Source organism: Ptychodera flava, chromosome 6 (genome assembly GCF_041260155.1).
Source record: "Ptychodera flava strain L36383 chromosome 6, AS_Pfla_20210202, whole genome shotgun sequence".
NCBI lineage: Eukaryota > Metazoa > Hemichordata > Enteropneusta > Ptychoderidae > Ptychodera > Ptychodera flava.
In genome coordinates, this window is record NC_091933.1 from 27,549,400 (window position 1) to 27,571,064 (window position 21,665).

Below are 21,665 nucleotides of genomic sequence, written 5' to 3' on the forward strand. Positions count from 1 at the left end.
CTGACACAACATGTAATTACACCATGCCTGAGTTACCACTTCGTGATACGCAGGCGTGTTTTCTTTCAAATTGAGGTCAGTATCGGGTCACCTTTGCTGGAAGCACTCAAGATTACAAACTCATTTGTCGGCAGAAAAACTGCTCTAAAATTAAACAAGTTACATGAGTGTCGGTTTTGTCTTGGGGTCTTTTACTTCTGAAGAAAAAAAAAATTCATCATTTCCCCTCAGATCAAATTAGCTTGAACACTATTTTGCTTAGAGCTAATGAAGCAACTGGCCATAAAAAAGGCTATTTTAAACTTTTCAAAATGTCAAACCAATCAGAAATGTTTTCAGACTGGCTAGGAAAAGGAAAAAATCAATATACACTTCAAACGCCTCACGAACTACACTTGGACTGGCAGTCATGATTACACCATAACCTTCACATGAAAAAGTACCATCATTCTAAGGAATTAACTTTCATTGCAAAAAACTTTGAGTGCTATAAAAAATGCTGCCCAAAAAGAGTGTCGTTCAAACATTCACAAGAAAGGAATACATGGTACTCTCTGCTTAAAGCCTGGCTGACCACACAAACTGAACTTAGCAACAAGCACTAATTATGTTGATAAAATATAATGATGGGGATTTTAAAATATATTATACCAATGCGCACATGCAGGAAGTGAAATTTTAGAAGCACGAGAAGGGGAATTTTGGGACAATAGGGGATCCAGACAGCAGTGGAAGCGTAATTTTTGTTTTAGAATGATAGTAAAATCAGAGACAAAGTCTTTGCTCTGCTAACTTTCTAGGTGGGTGGTTGGAAACTTGGGACGATGGAAACAATCTCCTGTACTGAAAACAGACCAAGCATTAACTGTATACCGCTTACAATTTCTGTCACTCTACTTGACTTAACTGCCAATAGAATGTTAAGTAATGGTGGGTTTTGTTGCTGCTGTGGCAATCCACAAAAGGTGTCACTTGCCAGGTTTTGATAAAAGCTTTACCTAGTAGCTTTAATACACATGATTTGGCACTGAAATTCAAACATCTGTCTAGAATTTCTGTCATTTGATTGTTTTTCTGTTTCTGTGCAGAAAAAGTCCGTGGGCAATATTCCTGATCAAGTAACTGTTTTCAGATGGTTATTGCTCCCCCTTTTTTTTGCCGAAGTGAAGATCCCTAAAAAGAAGATATATTGCTTCTAGAAATATTTTTAACAGATGTGCCTGAGTAATAGCGTAAAGCAAAGATCGAATAAATTGTGATTTACAGCAGCTAAAATTGTGAATTACTGCTAGCATGGATCAAGTTAAAACTGTCAGGGGAGTCATTCTGTGATAGGCTTTGTACGTGTCTATATCCCAGCCTTACCAGATATATTTCATGCATTCTGACAATTGAAAAGTGATTCAATGTTTGTATTTTGCCACTTTGTATCCATGCATGCCAGGGTGATGTGACGTCACCTCACGCGTGCTTGATGAGTGTTGTTGGAAAGTATATTATTTTTACCATGGTCATGCAATTGGAGCTGAAATTCCTTCAAACGGAGCATTTGACTATATTAAAACGTTAAGAATGTCAAATGTCAAATTTAGACAAAAAACAGCTGTGCTGCATGTTTTTTATATACTAACCCTGTGAAATACAATAACATTCAGAGATAGATTTGGGTGTTCCAGCCGCATATATTCTGGAACACCATTACAATGTGATGTTATACAATCTATTTTCTTGTAATATCGTTTTTCTCCTTCTTTGTTTTATATCATATTAGTTTAACAACCATTTTTTATAATTATTGTTATTATTATTATAATTTTTTTTTACCATACTGTATCCACAGACAACAAAGTAATGTAATAAAGTTATTATCATTATTATTATTGTTCCCAGTAGGAAAAGTCATTTTTCGTGCATGGTTTAATCTGTGGATACGCTTATGAATGGAGTAAGTTATGGCTGGCATGTTGTTGCTGATGTGACTTGAATCTGGTACCAAGAAACTGCACCTCAATGGTATTTCAAGCAATCACCATGTGTGTAAACCTATACACAAATGTATGCACAGAGAATACCAGGGTATGCCTCGCACGCCTGGGTTGTGTGAAGTGTCGACCAACATGTGGCCCCTTGGCTTAGAGACAATTTTCTGAAAATAGACACATTTAGATTCATAAATGCCCTATCCCCCGAAGTGCAATACCTGTGAGAGTTACAGAAAAAAAACACACATAAATACTATTTACATCCTAACTGGAGGTAGCCTCGGGTTATCATATATGACAAAGCAGTATGGAACATAAATTGCAAAGTTGTAAATTCATGTTTTCTCTAAAATGAGAGATTTTTGGAGTCTTACCGGTTGCATAGGTAACCTTGCATGATAATCCAGCAAGCAGTTTGAACTCATACATTATATATGGTATGTGAGTAAAATAGGAGTCTGCATCAGACAATGACAATTCAGGGATTGGTAATTATACTTACTGAGTGACCTGCCAAGTTTGGTTTTATGAACGTCTTACACAATGACTTTCACTCTAAACACTGTCATTAAAATGTCATATTTACATGGGATGGAATTTATGCCATTCTGGTACCAAGTCCAAAGTTGGCTCCACCTTTAAACAATTGATTGTTCTATATATTTTGAGTAATAGATATTACAAAAGTGTCCTTGGCTTACAAAAAATTTGTACACTTTACATCATGAGAAGATAACAGAAAAATGTTAGATTCTTGTAAAATGGGGTATATTAACGCTGAAAGTATTTTTTATATCTATGCATTAGATAATATTGTTATCCTAAAACGGTCTGATATAAACAATCTTGCGATTGAATTTGAACCGAAAGTATCATCAATATTTCATGACCTTGTACTATGGTTAAAGCCTCATTCAATGTGGAATTCCTTCTGATGATATACATTACATATGTGTAATACGATTAAAGTAACTGCATACCTACTGTATCTTGGGGTGTTACCACTTGAAGGTGAACAGTATGCATGCAAACACATAGAGGTAGTATGGGCTAGACTAGCCTAGAATCCTACACGTACGCTTGCCTCAGTACCTCCGACCCACTACCTCTTGGCTAGGGCTATAGACACGTCTGCTGTTGAATTCAGGTGGCAACGAGACTCAATCTGCTGACTTAGCCTGACAATTAATGCATGTTTGTAGGCATCATCTGCATGCCATATATGTGTTTTACTTTCACTTTATACATTAAGACTCTTTGCTTACAAGTTTTAATGTATTTTTTGCCCTTTGAAAAAACTTCTTTTCTATTGGCTCTGATCACCTTTACACAGCTTGTAAGTTATACACAGTGAGTGTTTAATAATGGAACTTGTAAAATATGTATGATTTTGAAATGCATGGGAAAAGATAAATTCAGAATACTCAACACTTTTCTTTGAAATGGCCCAGCGATGGTATACCACGAGATTTTGACCAGTTCACGACATATATGCACGCGCGATAGCGAGTGCAAATATATTTGAAGTAAACTGGTAAAAATCGAGTGGTATACCTTCGCTGGGTGTGATTTATTGCTATTATATCATAACAGTATATTGAAATTCTGGCGTGGAACGTCAAAAAAGGATTTGGGCTCTTGCCGAGGCTCGCGAGTGCACCAGCCGTGGTATATCGCGAATATACCAAGGTTCATTTTCGCGTCTCGACCAATCAGATCGCTGCATTTGAGCCATCAATATACTGGTATGATATACCGGTAATACAGTTTAGATTGACATTACATCTTCCTGAAATGTCATTATCAAAAGAAACTATGCTCTGATGTTGATATACGGTATCATGAACGGGCAGGGGGGTGGGAGATGGGGAAACAAACTGAATGGAGCTTGTCGGTAATACTGGCATACTTTATTTTTCTGTTTTTCTACGCTTTCATTGTTTCTCAATGTTTTTGATTCATCTACCACTGACAGTTGGCAGAAAAAATAATTCTGGCTCATGTGTGCATGAAAAAGTACATGAGTATAGAGTGGATGTTGAAATTTTATCTTCAAAATGTAGAATTTCTAGACATATCTAGGACTCTTTAAGATTGGTTTTTGAATTATTCCTATGGGATAAAAACGACCACAGGATGAAATAGGATATCCCGTGGCATGGTTCAACATTGCAGTGATAAATTACAGACACAGAATATATGGCAAGATAATGCAATTAGAGTAACAGACATCCCTGGAATAGTCTATGGACTAATGTCATCCCTGTATGAGATTAGGGGTTTAATCTTATGAGCTGCTTTTCAGTGTGGGAACAAAGTGCGGACACTGACTTCTTCAGGAAGTTTTGCACACCATCATGATACCCATACATCTTACACAACTCACTGCTGGTGACGGATTTTATTATTAAATTACAAGCATAATGATGCCAAGGTGGTCAGGGCAGCATTCAAAGCACTGCTTCAGGACTATACATCCTCATTGTGTGCAGTATTAGATTTGTTACAATGAAAACACATTTCTGGATTGTGTGTGTGTTTGAATGGAACTGAAATTCTAACAAGTCACATTTTTCATGGAGATGCTTTGAGGGCTTTCACAGAGTACAGGTATGAAAGGCAGTGAATAAACTTTCAATGTGAAAAAAAATTATGTTTATATTCATGAATGCCGGTTTACACAAATCATCCATGATGAACTGGTATGAAACATGGGAGTTACAGTCTCTTTGGAAGATTGGACATAATCAGGTATAATTTAATCATTCCAAAGACTGTGGCTCATATAGCTATTTTCAGCTGTACTGCAGACTACCAGTATGATAAAATAGGCTTCACTGGCTGTCGACATAGTGAGACTGATTGCACCTGCCTCACCATTAAGTGATCTATTTTTGTACCAGCTTTATATTGCTTCCTGAAAGCCATACACACGGGGACATGTACTGTCAAATGATCTGCCATCGATGAATCAGTGAGTTTATGCATGAAGTGATAAATCAAGTGTCCTATCAGTTTGCCGGGGAAATCTCATGATCACTTTGGACAAACACTCTCCTCTCATCTACAAAGAGTGAATAATTGCATGAAATTCAGCAGGTGATCAAAAGCCCCAAAAATAGAATTTCTTGAAATAAATGTACTTCAATATATCATTTGCCTGTGAAAAGTTACAATTGATGAGTACATTCACCAAACATGTCAGGAAATAGTATTAAAATTGTAAGTCTAAAACATATACATGTATTACCCTAATGGGTAATACCACAGGCCGATATTGCTGTAAACTTTTCACGATATTTTCACTATTTTTTTCTTAAATAGCAACATAGTTTCTTTTTCTCTTCCCAAAGCACGTTGAAACAGTTACTTTTAAGCTTGTTAACACAGTTCTAACACTACAAAAACACACTGCTATTGTGAACTTTTGGATTCTAGTTTCTAGCAGAATGCACTTGTCAACAATAACAATGCAGTTTACACATGTACAGGCTGAGTTGACACTGAGCTTAAACCATTGTGTATTTCACAATGCTTTGGAGACATTACAAATAAATAATTTAAAAGTGAAAAAAAAAAATTCACCCAGAGTTAAACTGCTAGCCCTTTAAGGTACCATCAGCTATAACTTTCAATATGTTTTCCAGTAGTTTTGTTCAGTCTGTAAGTGAATTGCAGTTTATTGTCCTGCTCTACAATTATGTTGAACTATCTAGTCAAGGCTTGACTTGTTAATGGGGCCAGGAACATGTATCCATGTTACATGTCCAATGTCATCGTTTACTACTCTTACCGTTATTGCATTTTACTCCAAACTGGAATTCATTTGTTAATAATAACGGAGCATATTCTACACAAGGCATTGTGCATACAAGGCTAATGCTTTGTATTTAAACTTACTTTCAGAAGATGAATGAATAAATATAACAAAAATACCATAAAAAATACAGCTACTGTCCCTCATAGTTTTCATATGCTTCTTGGAGGAACTTCCTTTTCTAATACCAAGATGAAAATAAAGATGGTATCCTAAACAACATCATCAGATTGTATTAAATTATCGGTACTATTAAATGTTAATATTCTCGGTATTTATTTTTTGTCACAATTTATCAACTTGAATTGAATTCACAGTCAATGGTATTCATTCATTTGAACTTGATAAATTTTGACAAAAAATTGATTACTGACAATATTACCATTTAATACTGCCAATAATTTAATACAATCCGATGGTATTCTGGACAAGTACATGTACAGATACGCTTAGATGTTGGTTACATACATGTATCCACTGACTCAAACCTAAGACTACCATACTACACCTAACATGTTGAGTATACTTGTCTGACAGCTTAAACCGACACATACATGTAAACAAGATGTGTTTACATTCACAGGTCTTGAATGATCTCAATATGCAGTTACATTGGAGAAATCATCGAAAATGTGAAAAAGAAATGAAAATAATGCATTCACTATTGTTCATAACTTGTAAATGCATAACTTATTATTAAGCATAAAATATATGTATGCATATGTTTAACATTTTGGAAAGTATTCAGGTGACTGTATGGCGCCTGAAGAGTATCAGTTAACCTGTATGATGCCTGAGGATACAAATCATTTGTGCTTGGATGGTGGGTTTCTTATTCTACTGTGGAACTGCCAAAATATAACCAAAACAATGAATCTCATATGTTTCCTGTAAAAAAGAGACAGCATCAATTTCAAATACAGTAATATATCACACTTTGAAATGAGTAAATTCGTATGGGCATTTGTGTGTGCGCTTTGGTCTGCAATACATACTCATTGGTATTCTTCACAGATTTCAACCTGTGTGTTAATGTACATGTACGGTGTACATGTACTTTGAAGGTAACATGACTGTAGTTTAGGACCACAACTTTTCCGGGTGTTAAATATAGCAAAACAATAAAGTTTGTTAAATCAGTCGCATCGTGATTGCAAAGATTCTTTAGTCAAAGTATAAACAGTTGCGGATTTCTCACTGAAGCGTAACTTTTAATGGACTGGAATCCATCAAATATTACCGGCGTCTTGAGGTCACACACAGTTGAGCTCAAATATCCAGCAAGGCCATTTATCAGTCTGATGTAGGGTTTTATTACTTTTCATACAGTGGCATTATACACCTCTCATACACTGTACACGTTGCTAACATTAGAACCCCTGACCAATTCAAACCGCAATTAACAGGCACACTGCAACTACTTAGGATACAATCAAATGTCATCACCGAATCCACACTGAATGTTAGGATCCACTCGGCTTCCTGTGGCAATTAACATTCCTCTGTGGCAGCTAATGGCTGTGGTGGTTGGCTAAAGAGGTTAACCTTGCGACCATTGACCTACATTTAATATTTGCCAATACTTGGGAGGGCATGCAGCCTTGGCTTTGAGTCTCATAGACCACAAAGACACCTAGCAGCTCATTCATTTACTCGTGACATGTATGTGCATATGCATACCATATGGATAGAAACTTTGTTGGGAGTTGATTTTGGTGAAACAGAACAGCTAACATACAATAAGAATATCAAAGTACAACAAATTTTTCCAAGTACAATAATCAGAAGTTAGTTCAAATCTAGATCAAGAATACAGAATGATCGCACACACTTAGTGACAGACACTTGTATGATTCTTCTGATAGAAAGTCTCGAACCATTGTCATTGAACCATTCCCTGTCACTACCTAGAATCAAATTCTTCTGATATTGGAAATATGTGATAAAATATTACAGTCTAGCTTCGATACAAATGCAATGGTAAATTTAATGTAAAAAATTCAAGAAGATTATATCACTTACATCTCTATATTTGACAGATTGTTAAAAGTTATCATATAGACTTTTCCTTGGGTCAGTATCTACAGAAAGATATATCATGTACATTTGAGCATTGAAAGTCCATAAAGGATAATATCACCACATAGTTTGGCCCAAACTCATTGTTAACAATGGTGAGTGTGGACCTGTTCACTTGGATATGGGAACAGGTTGGTTAATGACATCCATTGGCCTTTCCACACTGAGTGATGTAATATGATTGCTGCTTCTCTCATTATTTACATTCTTTAACATCCAAACATGAGACACAGTAAATGTAGACTGTATTCAGAATGCAATGGTTTCAAAGCAAGAAAAGAACTACTGACCAGTTCTCAACATATACTTTCGGTATATTACTTGCTGTGAAAAGCTGGTGTGTAAAGATTTGAGATGTGAGGAGTTTTGGAATTCAATGAAAAACAAACAACCTAGTCACCGATAGAGCTCTGCTATTGTATGTAGAGAATCACCACTAGGAACATGTCTAACACATATCAAAGCTATCAGACAAGTAGTTTTTGGGAAACACATTTTTTGACCAAAAATGGCAAAAATTGCCCCTAAATACAAAATTGCAGATTTCATGATTATTTGCAGATTTCATTATAATTTGAGCATATCACATTTTGATAATCCCTATGAACCTGTATACAAAATATCAAGGCTATCAGTCAAGCGGTTCAGAAGAAAATAAATTTTGACCAAAACTGACAAAAATTGCCTTAAAATTACCAATTTCTTCACATTTTCAACAAATCTAAAGTAGGTTACTATCTCAAGGGACCTGTATCCTAAATATCAAAGTTGTCTGACCGGCTGTCAAGAAAGAGATTTTTAAAGAATTTTTGACCAAAAATGACAAAAATTGCTTTAGAAATACAAATTTGCATATTTCATCACAATTTGAACAAATCACATTTTCAACAAATCTAAAGTAGGTTATCCCCAGGGACCTGTATCCTAAATATCAAAGTTGTTTGACTCTCTGTCAAGAAAGAGATTTTTAAAGAATTTTTGACCAAAAATGACAAAAATTGCCTTAAAAATACAAATTTGCATATTTCATCACAATTTGAACAAATATGAATAAGGTCATCCCTAGGGACCTGTCTGTATACCAAATAATAAAGCTGTCTCATGACCATCTATTAAGAAGAAGATTTTTGCCCCCCTCAAAAAAAACAAAATTAGCCTCAAAAATACAACTTCGCATATTTCATCACAATTTGGAACAAATCTGATTAAGGTCATCTCTGAGGACCTGTACACCATATATTAAAGGAATTGGACTGGCTGTTTTGAAGGAGTTTTCAAGTAAAAAGTTGATGGGCGCCAGACGCTGACATACAACCACCTATTTGATAAGCTCTACATGGCTAACAGGGGAGCTAATAAAATATATCAATTATTTGGATTACTACTGATGTTTTCATCATCTGTATCATAAACACGCTCTTATAAAAATATACTATGATTAGAAAATAACATGCAAGATACATGTACGTGTAACTATGGACAGAATGTGGAGATTTCAGTATACTGGTACACACCCTACGTCTGACAGTCCAGCATGTGATAACTGTTCAAAGCTAATTTCCTTAATAAAGGTATTCATTTATCCACAATGTATTGTTGAATATTGCTTGGGTATGTAAATCGACATTTCAATCACTCATTAATGGACAATATTGTGCACTATTGAGTGAAAACAATATATTACCATAAGGTCCTTTGGATCAACCAACTGACATCATGCAAGATCCTTCCTTTCATAAATTATCATACATACATGCCAGAATGTACCTATTAAACTAATTATCAGGCAAAGTCCATATGCAGAATCTATTGTGTTCAAATGTTGTATCTGAGTGGCATTTAATGAGTTCACATGGTCAAAACTATCAGAGTATGATGTTACATCTAACTACATCTATATACATGTAGCTTTGAAAATACTTCAACATACACACTCGATGAAGTCAAGAAACTTTACACAATTTTTGCATGTGGATCACATACTGGCAAACAGTGCACTAATATTTTTCAATTTCCTGTCACCTGAAAATGTACATTAAGTCAGAAGAGTTTCAGCGGAACTGCTAATATATAAATGTCTACTACAGGTAAATCATAAGATGATATGTTTGCCTGACGGCATTGCCTACTGTGGAGTGATCTTGTTTTCTACCTACAGGTAACTGCATTCAATGCACAGATCTTATAAAATGCCAAGCAATAAACTCACCCGCTATCTCTCTTTTTCCATACACTACCCAGAGTTTTGCAACAATTACTCACCACAAAAGTCTATTGTATCCCTGTGTTAACTACCTAAAAGTACTTTTCATTCACTTCAAAACTCATGTGGCTCATTAGGTACATGTTAAATTTGAATTTGTGACTGAAGACTCCTTACACCTACATGTACTGGTATGGGCAAACCACAGAGCAGAGTATTGAAAATATTTGTCTTTCTTTTTTTTATCAGAGGCAGAAAATAGCAAAGGGAAAGAGGATATTTTAGCTTCCTAGATGTCTGGTAGGTATATTGTGGCAATCACGCAGTATTTGATTACTGTTGTAGTTGACAAAAAACATACTTGCCTTCTTTTGCTTTCACAAATTGTCAGTCATGGTTCACTAGTCATTTTACTGCAGTGGAATCTTGTAACCAAAGGATTACATACAATAGCTAACAAGATTTACCCCGCCCATAAAATTTGAAGTAATTACCTCCTTTTTTCTGTCACCACACAACTGTTTCTCATCAGCCGATCGGACAAGTCTCAGAAACAAGTTATCATTGTTATACTAAATCCCCTGAAACTTATCTTTTTCATAAAAGTATATGCACGCACATGTGCATATGCACTCAAGTACACATACGCTGTATACCAAGCAAGCTGCCTGAATTTGAAATAAATGTTTGTTTGTTGAAAAAAGTATGTTGCTCATCAGTATGGTATGCATAGTTGCACATATACTGGTACTGTACCAAACCATATTTTTATAGTAAGATTTCAAGGCTTGCTCCTAATTTTCACATTCACTTGAATGACATTCAATGGTGTAACACACTTCAAATAGTAGCCAAATATATTTGACAAGTCTGACATTAACTGATAATCATTAAATATGAAGATAAAATTATTCTAACCCTTTCACATACAACATTAGAAAAGCTGGTAGAGCATAAGCAGCGGTTGCAAAAGACACTTCCGCCTCCATGGTGAAAACTGACCAGCAGGTCTCAGTAGGCGTTATATTAAGGAACAGCATCCTAAATAGAGAAGAACAATCACTGGTGTAGCAAGTTTTGGAAATGATCATGTTGTAACCACAAGTTAAAGGGACAGTCTTTAATCCCTAGTTTTCACATTAACTCTTGTTGACATTGGTATTTAAATGATGTAAGCCATTCGTGTTCCATTCAAATTTTTATCAGGTGGGTCAGCTTGCTTTTAGATAAAGCTGATAGAGATTATGCCCCTTTAAGAGCATACATGATATACAAGCTAGTACACACAATCTCCCCACAAAACTATGACCTACCTCAGTTAGTTTTTTCAGTAGAGCTGTCATTTCTTTGGGTTTTTTAGTTGGCTGATGTTTATTTCCTTCTACTTCTGTACCTTCCAGGATGTTCCTCTGAGCCGCGGCAATCATTTCATCTTTTAAACTGCTGTCGACTCCTCGTCCATTCTTCACAGTGACCATGGCAACTTTCTCCAATGCTGCCTGTTTGTCTTGAGCCTCTGCGTCCATGCTGTACATCAGATAGAAGTAGACTGTTGCCAAAGGCAGAAGCATGAAAAAAACATTCCTCAGAGGAGAATGGCAAAATCTTCTCAATATCCGATGCATTGTTGGCCTTTTCTGATGATGGAAAGAAAAAAGTCACACTTGCACTTGACATACACTTTCCTGTTCCAAAAAAAGTCTTGTTTACACAAATGAAGCAAACTTCAATTGGACCAGCTCAGAATAACAGATGGTTTCCCCTGAGTGGTTGAGCTAATTTTCTCTGCGTGCCTCCATGTTTTGACATGTGAAAACACAGCTATGAAATTTCAGCTTGCATTCACCGTCAGTGTATAGACAGTCACCCACGAATTCACAGCATCCAGGCTGGCCTCCAATGCACCACTGGCAACAACTGAAATATTCTCCGAGCTTGACAAAAGAGTCACTTTGCTGTTGGCTGCTGATCAACGCTGGGCAGTATCGCACACAGCCAGCAGAACCTCAAACTCAGCACACGACATCTGGTTGTGCTTTCAGGTTCCGCTTCCTATTTCAACGTGTGGCTGCACTTCCAGTTGTGTGGATCAGGCTTTTCCTGGTTTCCCGCGGAAAGGTCATGCTGTTGACATCCTGAGGAATAGCAGAGAGGGAATAACTCATTACTATAATGGATCCCATAACACTATTACATCTTAATCTGTAGAAATACATGACCTGAGAGGATTTTGCTTTCACTAATGTTTGCTGTCAGAAATACGGGTGTTATGATCCCATGATACCAAAAAATAACATTTTGGATAATTTTTCTGGACTAGTAACAGATTAACTGCACTAAATGGGCTATTTCCTTAGCTAATGCATGGGTACTTTTGAAAATCACCTCATTAAGAGATGAGGACTGACAGTTGTACATGACCAGGATTTAAGTTATGCAAAGTTGAAACTAAAGGAAGTACAAATATTTCATTCAGAATTTCCTCAAGGAGTTGAAACTTTCATTTTGTCCATATGAAACAACCAGAAAGGAATATTTGTAACAATCCATGGAGAGCAAATATGCAGAATACATACTTCTGAGATACACACTGTATGTAGTGTTGGCCTGGGACTGACTCTAGAAATATTCAAACTGCAAATGTGATAAGCTGTTGAATGTTAAAAATACCTGCTAGTACGAGATAGGGTAACTGCATATTCAAAGTGTGTGAGGCCTTTGTGTATATGTTCACATATATGTAAGTTTTGTGTGAGCATGGTTGTAGTTACAAACTGTACTTTGAAGCTAAAATATACATATATGAAAGTTAAAATAAGCTAAATTTTCTCCAGGCAAAGAAATATCCTACTTACAGAGCTTGAAGTTTCTTTCAATGCTGACAGAAGCATTTGTTAAACTTTGACCAAAAAGTTGATTCTTCTATCAGTAGTAGGACACATCACACAATTAGCAGTGAGATATTGGCCTGGCTCTGATAAAAAGCTTCTATTTTCAACTGAACTCACTATGTTCAGGAAAAAACCAAAGGCCCTCTATGTTTGTGCTTTTTTCCTACATGACTGTATGTTAGTTCCCATACATTAGAGTGCAATTAACCCTGTTGGAATGGTTTCTCCCATACTTTATGCTGGCGGAATGAACCTCGGGTTAAACCATTATACTGGTGTGGTTGGGTACCGTAGACCTATTACCAACATGACATATTTCATTCTCATTGCTACTGGCATCTGTACAATAACAAGTTGTGTACTTCAACGGGGGTATTTTATTCACTTGGGAAAGGCGCATCGTTGAAGCAATTAAAAAAACAACAAATCTCAGTGAGAATTTCTGTTGCTATGTTGCAAATGTTCTCACTATCAGTACTGACACATTATTCTTTCCAGAGAATTCATACAAATGATATCAAATCACAATAAAATGCCACACATGAGAGTATTACTTTTCAGCTGACTGACGTCAGTCTCACGATTTTCATGAATAATATCACAACACACATTTCAGACTGACAATTGTATGTGGACCTGGTGTCAAAACAATCCTTGCACTTTAAATTTATCATTACTAAGAACATGAGGAAATTGTGAATGAATGCTGCTAATTTGTTGGTTTAATCTGTGGGGAATATTTTTGTTGAGAAAAAAGTCATACAAATTACATTCCCCTTCATTACTACATTCCTTAGTTCTCTGTATCCAGTTATTCACAGAAAACATCAAAATTATTCCACACATGTGGTGTTTATTTTTCTGTTTGTTTATTTCTTACCTAAAATTCAAATTGCTACCACATGAAATATCACCAGACACTGAACTAATTAGGATCAAAACTTTCACTTGCATTTCCTTATTCATTTTAAAGGGCTGTATTTTCATACATTTTATCTTATACTGTATTTTGCACATTACTAAATTGTTCCACACATTTTGTCTGCCAAAACTTCACAAATGTATTTTTTTAGCAAATAAATACATAGACCCTCGAGGGTCTATGAGCAAATAAATACTGGATAGAGTCATAAAAAGGCAACGCAGTAGTTGGCTGACAGTTTACAATCTGTGTAATCCACAGATACACATATCTAATTTTCTTAAGTTGAAATCGATAATGAACTTCAGAGATTTCATTGTAATGAACAGATAAAAACAACTAAATCAGCTTTTGCAATACACACTGTATGCACACTGACTTAGTTATGGAAGGATACAGTAGTGAACTTGCACAGTTGAAGAAAGTTGGGACAACAAAATTATTGGGGGAAATAAAATTAAACAGATAGGTTAACCCTTTAAGTGCTGAAATTTTTTCCACCAAAATTTTAGTGCAACATTTTATCAATTTTTATGAAATTTTTGGTATTTGTTTTCATAATTTTACAGCAAATGGACACCATATTTAATTAGTTACAGTTTTTAATCAAAATGTTGGTTAAAATCTGACAAAATTTGACTGGGGTATATTTTGTAAAGGCGACAAATATTGACTTTGGCGCTCAAAGGGTTGTTAATATAATTGTTGCACAGAGATTATTTCACATAGCCAACTGCAAGAACCTTACATATCATGCAGGATAGCAAAGAAGATGGTTAATTTTAAAGATGAAACAGAAAAGTAGATTTTGCATTCTTACCTTGACAGGAATATTCTGAATTCTACTCAGTAATACTTACACCCTATACTGTATACCCTATATGTATGTTAATTATATGGGCATATATACAACAGGCCACTCAGGCTTGCATTTTGCTTAGCTACCACAAGGCCTACACTGTTAAATTCTTAACATCAAACCGCATGCAGCGTTTTCTGAAGAAATACCAATTAACATCACTTCAGATGTGAATGCTGAGTCTTTCATTTCAATATTCTCACTCGTACTGCTTTTTGCTGGCTTTCTACCTCACCAAAGTACATATTTCAAAGCATATCTGATGTCCTATATACAAAGTTATTGTCAGGACTTAATTATTCTCACTACTTTCACATTTTGGTCCAGTATTTGGTCATTGGTCAGAAAAAAAAATTAACCCTAAACAATTACTGTTGAGCATTCCAATGATAAATCACGGTCTATCTAACCACAAACTGGTGACATTTGTTAAGATCAGACAGTGGATCTCCCCTTAGAGTTCTTCTATATTTATAGAAGCCATTAAATTCACATAAAACGGACATAAATCACGGCAGTGATGCAGGAGGGTTTATCTGCACTTACACATACAACTGAAAACAGCAGAACAAAAAGTCAAGAACTCTGGACTGAAACGTGCACAAATGTTTATTGAGAATCCATGATAGCTGCATGTCCCTGCATACTCTGCCCATCAGGAACATTCTTAACTTCTGTCTGTCGGAGAGGCAAGAATATGTGAAGTACATTCCCAAGTTTGGTAGCTGCAAAAGCTGATCATATCAGATTTACATTCAGTAATCTAACACCCTGATTTGTCTTTGACTTCAAAAACGGTGAACATTTATTTGTACCTTTCTAAAAATTTGTGTGTGAATTCAACTAAGTATGCATAATGAGCTTTCTACCCTCTTTGATTTATCCACTTACGTGTCATCATAGCAGACAAAGCGAAAAGTAATGCTTGAGAAAATGACTAAAATCTGCAAACTGCTTTGGTAATTGCACATTGGGTAATGGGATATGACAGCTTGAAGTACATTAAAAAAATTAATGAGTGACATAGGGCAAAATTACCACAGCACAATTTATTGCACCTAGCTCTAAAGTAATGAGTAAAAGTCATCTCTTGAGAAAAAAAACTCCAAAACAACTGCGCCATCAAATCCCACATATAATTGCATAATTTTAAAGTAATGTCATTGGCCATAATATCCTGTAGCTAAGGTAACTATAAAGAAAATTTTAAAATATCAAAAGAATGAATAACAGCTGCACAGAATTATCAAAATGTGGTCTCATGAGTGATTTAAAAGTTGACTTGTGAATGCCGTGAATTATTGTATTTACAGGGTTTATTCTTAGAAGTTTTATGGTTGTCACAACGAATATGTGAAAATTACGGATTTTATTTCATGCATGCTCCTTGTGCCAATGCTGTTAAACTGTTAATGCAAAAAGTTTCAAGCGGAGTGGTATCTGGGCAACAGTTCTTGTTAGAAGATGCAAAGCACAAACAGAAGCTAAGCAAAGTTCAAAAGCCTACCGCTGTATGGAAGGAAGTAGGAACGGAAGTTTTTTACCCGGGATGAGCAAACAGAAATTCTATTTTTGGAGAATGGATGCATGTTTTTTATAGCACAGATTGTCCTTCTACATGTAGTTATTTTAAATTAAATTTTCTAAAATTTAGTATTGGTATTACACCACTTTCATGATTGAAAACAAAATGTGGCAATATGCTAGTTTTCAGTGTGCGTCCTTGGCCAATTTGATGTACTGATTTCTTTTTCACTTAAGAAAATTGAAAATGTTACAATGTCTTGTGATGGGACTGACTTTTGTTGTGACCTTCAAAATTCCCTGATTGACTCAAAGAGTTAAGAAACCTTAGAAGCGTTAAAAACACTGTTAATTTTGAAAGCAAATCTGCTAAAAAAGAATATTGACCATGAGATCCTGGAGTTTTTAAAAGTACAAAATTTTTCCCTCTATGATTGATAAAATAACAGAATGGTCTCTATTGTGCGAGAATGCTGCTACAGTTACTCCATCTCCAAGCTGCAGAGGCAGCAAGTGTTGAAGCGCCCTCTTACAACAGATCTAGTCTAGTAGGGAATGGTAGGCAGGAAAACTTTTCTCATTGGTGCATGGGCAGGCAAATTTCATTCTTTGACTTAGCAGCAACTTGCAAAAAAGCCAAGTGGGTGGGATAGGAGGTAGATTTCGTTTTTTTACAATATTGCTGATGGGGATGGGAAAAGCACATGGCAAAGAGAGGAGAGTGGTGGAGAGTTATATGTGGCAAGAAGGTAAACAGAAGAGTGTTTTCTGGTAGAGGATGAAAAAAAGCAGGAGGGCTAGATTTTCAAATTATAGTGAGAAGGCGATTGCAAATAGCTTGCACAGGGTCTCCCCTTTACATTTTCATTTTATTATGCACACAAATGCTAAAATAGAGTATGACCATGCGAAAACAACTCAGGCTACAACTTTACAATTTCTCAAAATCTGCTGACTGGCTTCCCAGGTGATAAGCATTATGATACACCGTCGTCTGATTGCCACAGGGCATGTGCTTTAATATGTCAAGTTCTTCGCACTACCAGCGTGTACAAACTTGCTAACCAAATTGATTTAATGCTGCTATAAGTCAACACGTTTTACGTTCACATCAAAAGGGGAATTTAAATCATGTTTCCACTTTTCGTCTCTAGGTGGCAGACTTTCAAGATCAGAAACTATATATACAGCTTGGGATTAGTTCTTGGTAGTACAAGAAAATTCTGTTCATTCCAGTGCTTCTTGATATTAGTCGGTTCACCACACAGAACATACAAAGATAACTTGAATGGGAGTACGCTATACTCAATTTTCCCATTTTTGAAAATACATGTACAATGAATTGTTTATATTAATTAATAGCTTAATTTGTCACAGCAGAGGAAAGAATTTTATGCATTCAACATTGTTAGGGGTGGACCATTTGATATCCTGTGGGGGGGGTCTGGAAGATTGGGGGGGGGGGCATTATTTTTTTTTCACATGTTCCACTGGATGTTTTTTTTTTCCTTGTGAATTTTTTTTTGCATTCTTCCTGCAAAGAATTTTTTTTTAATGCGGCAATGTTGCAAAATCAATCTGTTTATCATACATCAATGGACTTGTACATAAGGGACTGGTGAGTTCCTTTGGCCTGAGGGGGTGGTGGATTATTTTTTGCCGACGTCAAAAAGTGGCTGAACCCCCCCCATTCCAACTTTCAAAAATAGGGTGACCCCCCTGCGCAGGACAAAGGTAAAACATAAAGTGGAATATAAATTGAATAATTCAGTGTATGTATATGTATATATATATATATATATATATATATATATTATATATATATATATATATATATATATATATAATTTTTGGGGTATATTTTAAACATTCAGTCATTCAGTGTTTTAATGAAATTGTTGTCATGTCAGTTTTAAGATAGGAACTTACAAGTGTCAATTCTAAAGTTTGAAAACAGTCTTTTGAATATACTCCACTCTTTTTATGCATAACCAGATGTCCAGAACTGTTGTAAGAATTAATGTGATTGTGAAATGTTATGTTGCTTTCTAATACTGAATTCTCAAAGAGGAAACAGAAAAGTGTCAGGAACTTGTCATGCTTTTCATATGAACTGCAGATTTCATAATGATCAGTACACTTTGCAAAACAGACTTTCAATTTACAGACATCAAGATATTTCTGACAAGATATTTCCGAAAAATATTATATATCCAGATATCTGGGATATATACCTATATATATATATATATATATATATATATATATATATGTGAAAGTCATGTAGCTGAAGGGCATGCTGAAAACTATTGTTGATATTTTAAAGAAATGCGCCCAAAGGACACGCTGAAAAATTTTAAATAAACATATATCATAGATATATGTATGTCTGATATATTAAAGTTTTGCACTAGGACAGGGCTATGAAAAATATGTTTTATTATCTTTAAAGTTATGCGCCCAAAGTGCGCCCAAAAATTTTAACATACATATATCATAGATATATGTATGTCTGATATATTAAAGTTTTGCACCAGGATGGGGCTCTGAAAAATATGTCTCATTATCATTCAAGTTACTCGCCCACAGGGCGCGCTGAAAAATGAAATTGAATGATGAAATTCATGCACGATGCATTTGATGCATTTTAGGCAAGTGGAAAAGCCAAGAAAGACAAGAAGGGTGCACAGAAATGAAAAAATTACATCCCAAAAGGTTCTTGCTGATACTGTGACAGATTTTTTTTTTCTTCAACATTAGCTTGCCAGTTTTTTTTTCATAAGTCATCTAAGACAGAATTTTTTTTTCCCTTGTATCTGCTGGGAAAATTTTTTTGTTCGAAAATCTTCCAGACCCCCCCACCCCAGGATATCAAATGGTCCACCCCTTAGTATGTAATAGTTGAAGATGAATGACTGTCTCAAAAGGAACTGAAGTTTTGATTTTTTATGAAGCAAATGTAAACATTGTAAATACATGTTACTATATAAACAAAATAACTTTATGGAAGAACAAAAGAGATCCTTTTGCACAAAATTTGACAAAATTGGTTAGACTGAGATGAGACAAAGACTTTCCACACTCTGTAACAATGTAATCTGAATGCCATTGATTGACAAGGTATTCATGGTGTCTTATGAGATAGGTAATCTTTGTACATCCACTGAAGATGATGAAAGCAATTGTTGGAAAGACAGATTCTGCCCATGGATGAAACATATTACAAACTATTTTTGAATCTTCAGGTCTGATGAGACTTGACATTGCAAGAAAATGTTCACAGTGGTGTGGGAGCTGGTAAATGTAGCATATCTAAAAGAAAGCCATGAATCTGGCACTTACCGTTTGTCTCATACCACCTTCTGAAAATGTTTCAGAAAATAACAAAGGTATCGTAATGTTCACAATGCACTAACAAACTGGCCTGGCTATTAGCATCTTATCAGTTTTGCTGCCTGGCATCTCTGAAGTGCGCCTGGGTACCAAGGATTATTTATTGACATAGAATGGACCAATTACGATATGAGTAGGGACCTGCCTTGATCACATGCTTGTAACTAAAGAAAAGATACAAACTTGTCAAATGAGGTACCTAGTGACTTAAATGAATAACTAAAGTGACAGATATTCCAACAAGCCTTTACAGGGTGTCTACAAAAATCTACCATTTTTCCATCTGATTCCAAACATAGTATGGATACACCACATTGTTAAAGTTGATCCGGTACATTTACTCAAGGGTGCTGATATCTATAAACTGAGTCTATCAAGGGACAAACATTTAATTACATAGGAAAAATCAACAATGGTTATGAAATGCCTACAGAGACAGTACTTGCTGCAAGGTAAAACCATTGATCAATTAGTAATCTATTTCCAATAAAAAATGACCAGCAAAAGGAATGATCCCTGAATTCCTGTCAGAACGACAATGATTTCTGATGAATCACCATGCATCAGGAGAACATTAAAAAAAATACCTTGTGATAAAGTTACCTTCCTATAACTTCAAATTATACACATTTTTTTTCATTTCACCACAAACTAAAGCAACAAACAGACAAACATAGCTTACAACACAATTGTCATACTCAATATAGCCAACGAAGCTGCAGCTGTTCGTGCACAGTTGTTTTTTAAAGCGAATGGGCAAATTTAAAACTAAGCAGTGGGGGGAGAGAAAAAGCCAATTTTCACTGTAGCTGGGAAGAAATTCCAGTTTTTACAGTAAGTGGGAAGAAAATTCCTGGTAGTGGGTACAAGAGAATAAAAAGAGGGATGGGAATACTGTGGTTGATAGAACTTTGGAGAAGACTAAGCTGTGTTAGTGATGGGAGAGGGTAGTCAGGAGTTTGAATTGTTGTGGGGAATGGTCAGACCATAGATACTGGAGGGCAGTGAGATATTCAACCATTTTGTAATATCAACTGAATTTAACAGTTGGCTGCACCTGCATACTGATTTGTTGTACAGAATATCTTCATGATGGACATAATACAGAGTTTTACATTCCCTGGAATTTGAAAGTTTAGTGTCTGAAGATCTCTAGTTTCTGGAACCTGAAATTCTCTGCACTGTGGGTATGTATTTTTTCACTACACTATATGTTTGATAAAGAACATGAGTAGGGGTCACTCTCTGTACAAATTAACAAAAACATTTTCAGTCATTAATTTTCCTGTACAATAAACTCAAAGGCTATGAATCATTCAAACAATTGTTCTGGACAATTTGAAAGTTTTAGACATTAATTGCTGAAATTCAAATTTAACAGTACCCGAATGATATCATGCTATTGTGGGTGCTATTGTCACCTGAAACAAAAAGTACAGGCCTCAATGATAAAAAGCGGCTTATGCACGATGTTCTCAATCGATTAAAGCTCCATTACTTGTAAATCATGTGTGGTTTTTACTATTTTGGTTCTGTCTGTAAACTACAGTTTCTTGTTCTACTCCCAAAATCATGTCAAAATGAATAGTGGTCAATTTTTGATGCAGTCTTTATGTGTTATGTGTTTAATGCTATTGTTGACAACTCAGAACTGTTTTTAGTCTGGTGAACGCTGATCGCAATTTCAAATTTTAATGTTACTAAATATGGCAGTGCACCCATTATCGGACATTACTGCTTGAAGTTCGGACAAATTTTATTGTTGCATGTGTGGCTGTTGTTGCAGCTTGTGGTCCAAGCCATAAATTAGTGTGACTTTTAGTATCCATTGTAAGGAAGCCATCATTATTTTACGGTGGGGTTCAGAGGAATTTCATCGGAAACTGAAATTTCCAGTAACCCCTGCCAATCATGATGAATTTGAGTGACCCCTCTTTAACTCAGAAATTTTGACGGACCCCCCATTAGAAAAGTTAGATATCAATACATGTTGTA

The 21,665-nt window shown here is 35.6% G+C and overlaps 1 protein-coding gene across 1 annotated transcript in view; it reads right to left on the bottom strand.

Annotated features, from left to right (window-relative positions):
- The window catches only part of LOC139135368 (cadherin-like and PC-esterase domain-containing protein 1), a 50,870-nt gene extending 38,736 nt beyond the window's left edge, over window positions 1-12,134 (bottom strand). Inside the window, exon 1 of the mRNA XM_070702730.1 lies at window positions 11,395-12,134. Coding sequence (XP_070558831.1) covers window positions 11,395-11,706 — 312 coding nt within the window. The 5' untranslated portion in view covers window positions 11,707-12,134. The remainder of the gene's footprint in view (window positions 1-11,394) is intronic.
- Between the last annotated feature and the right edge of the window lie 9,531 nt (window positions 12,135-21,665).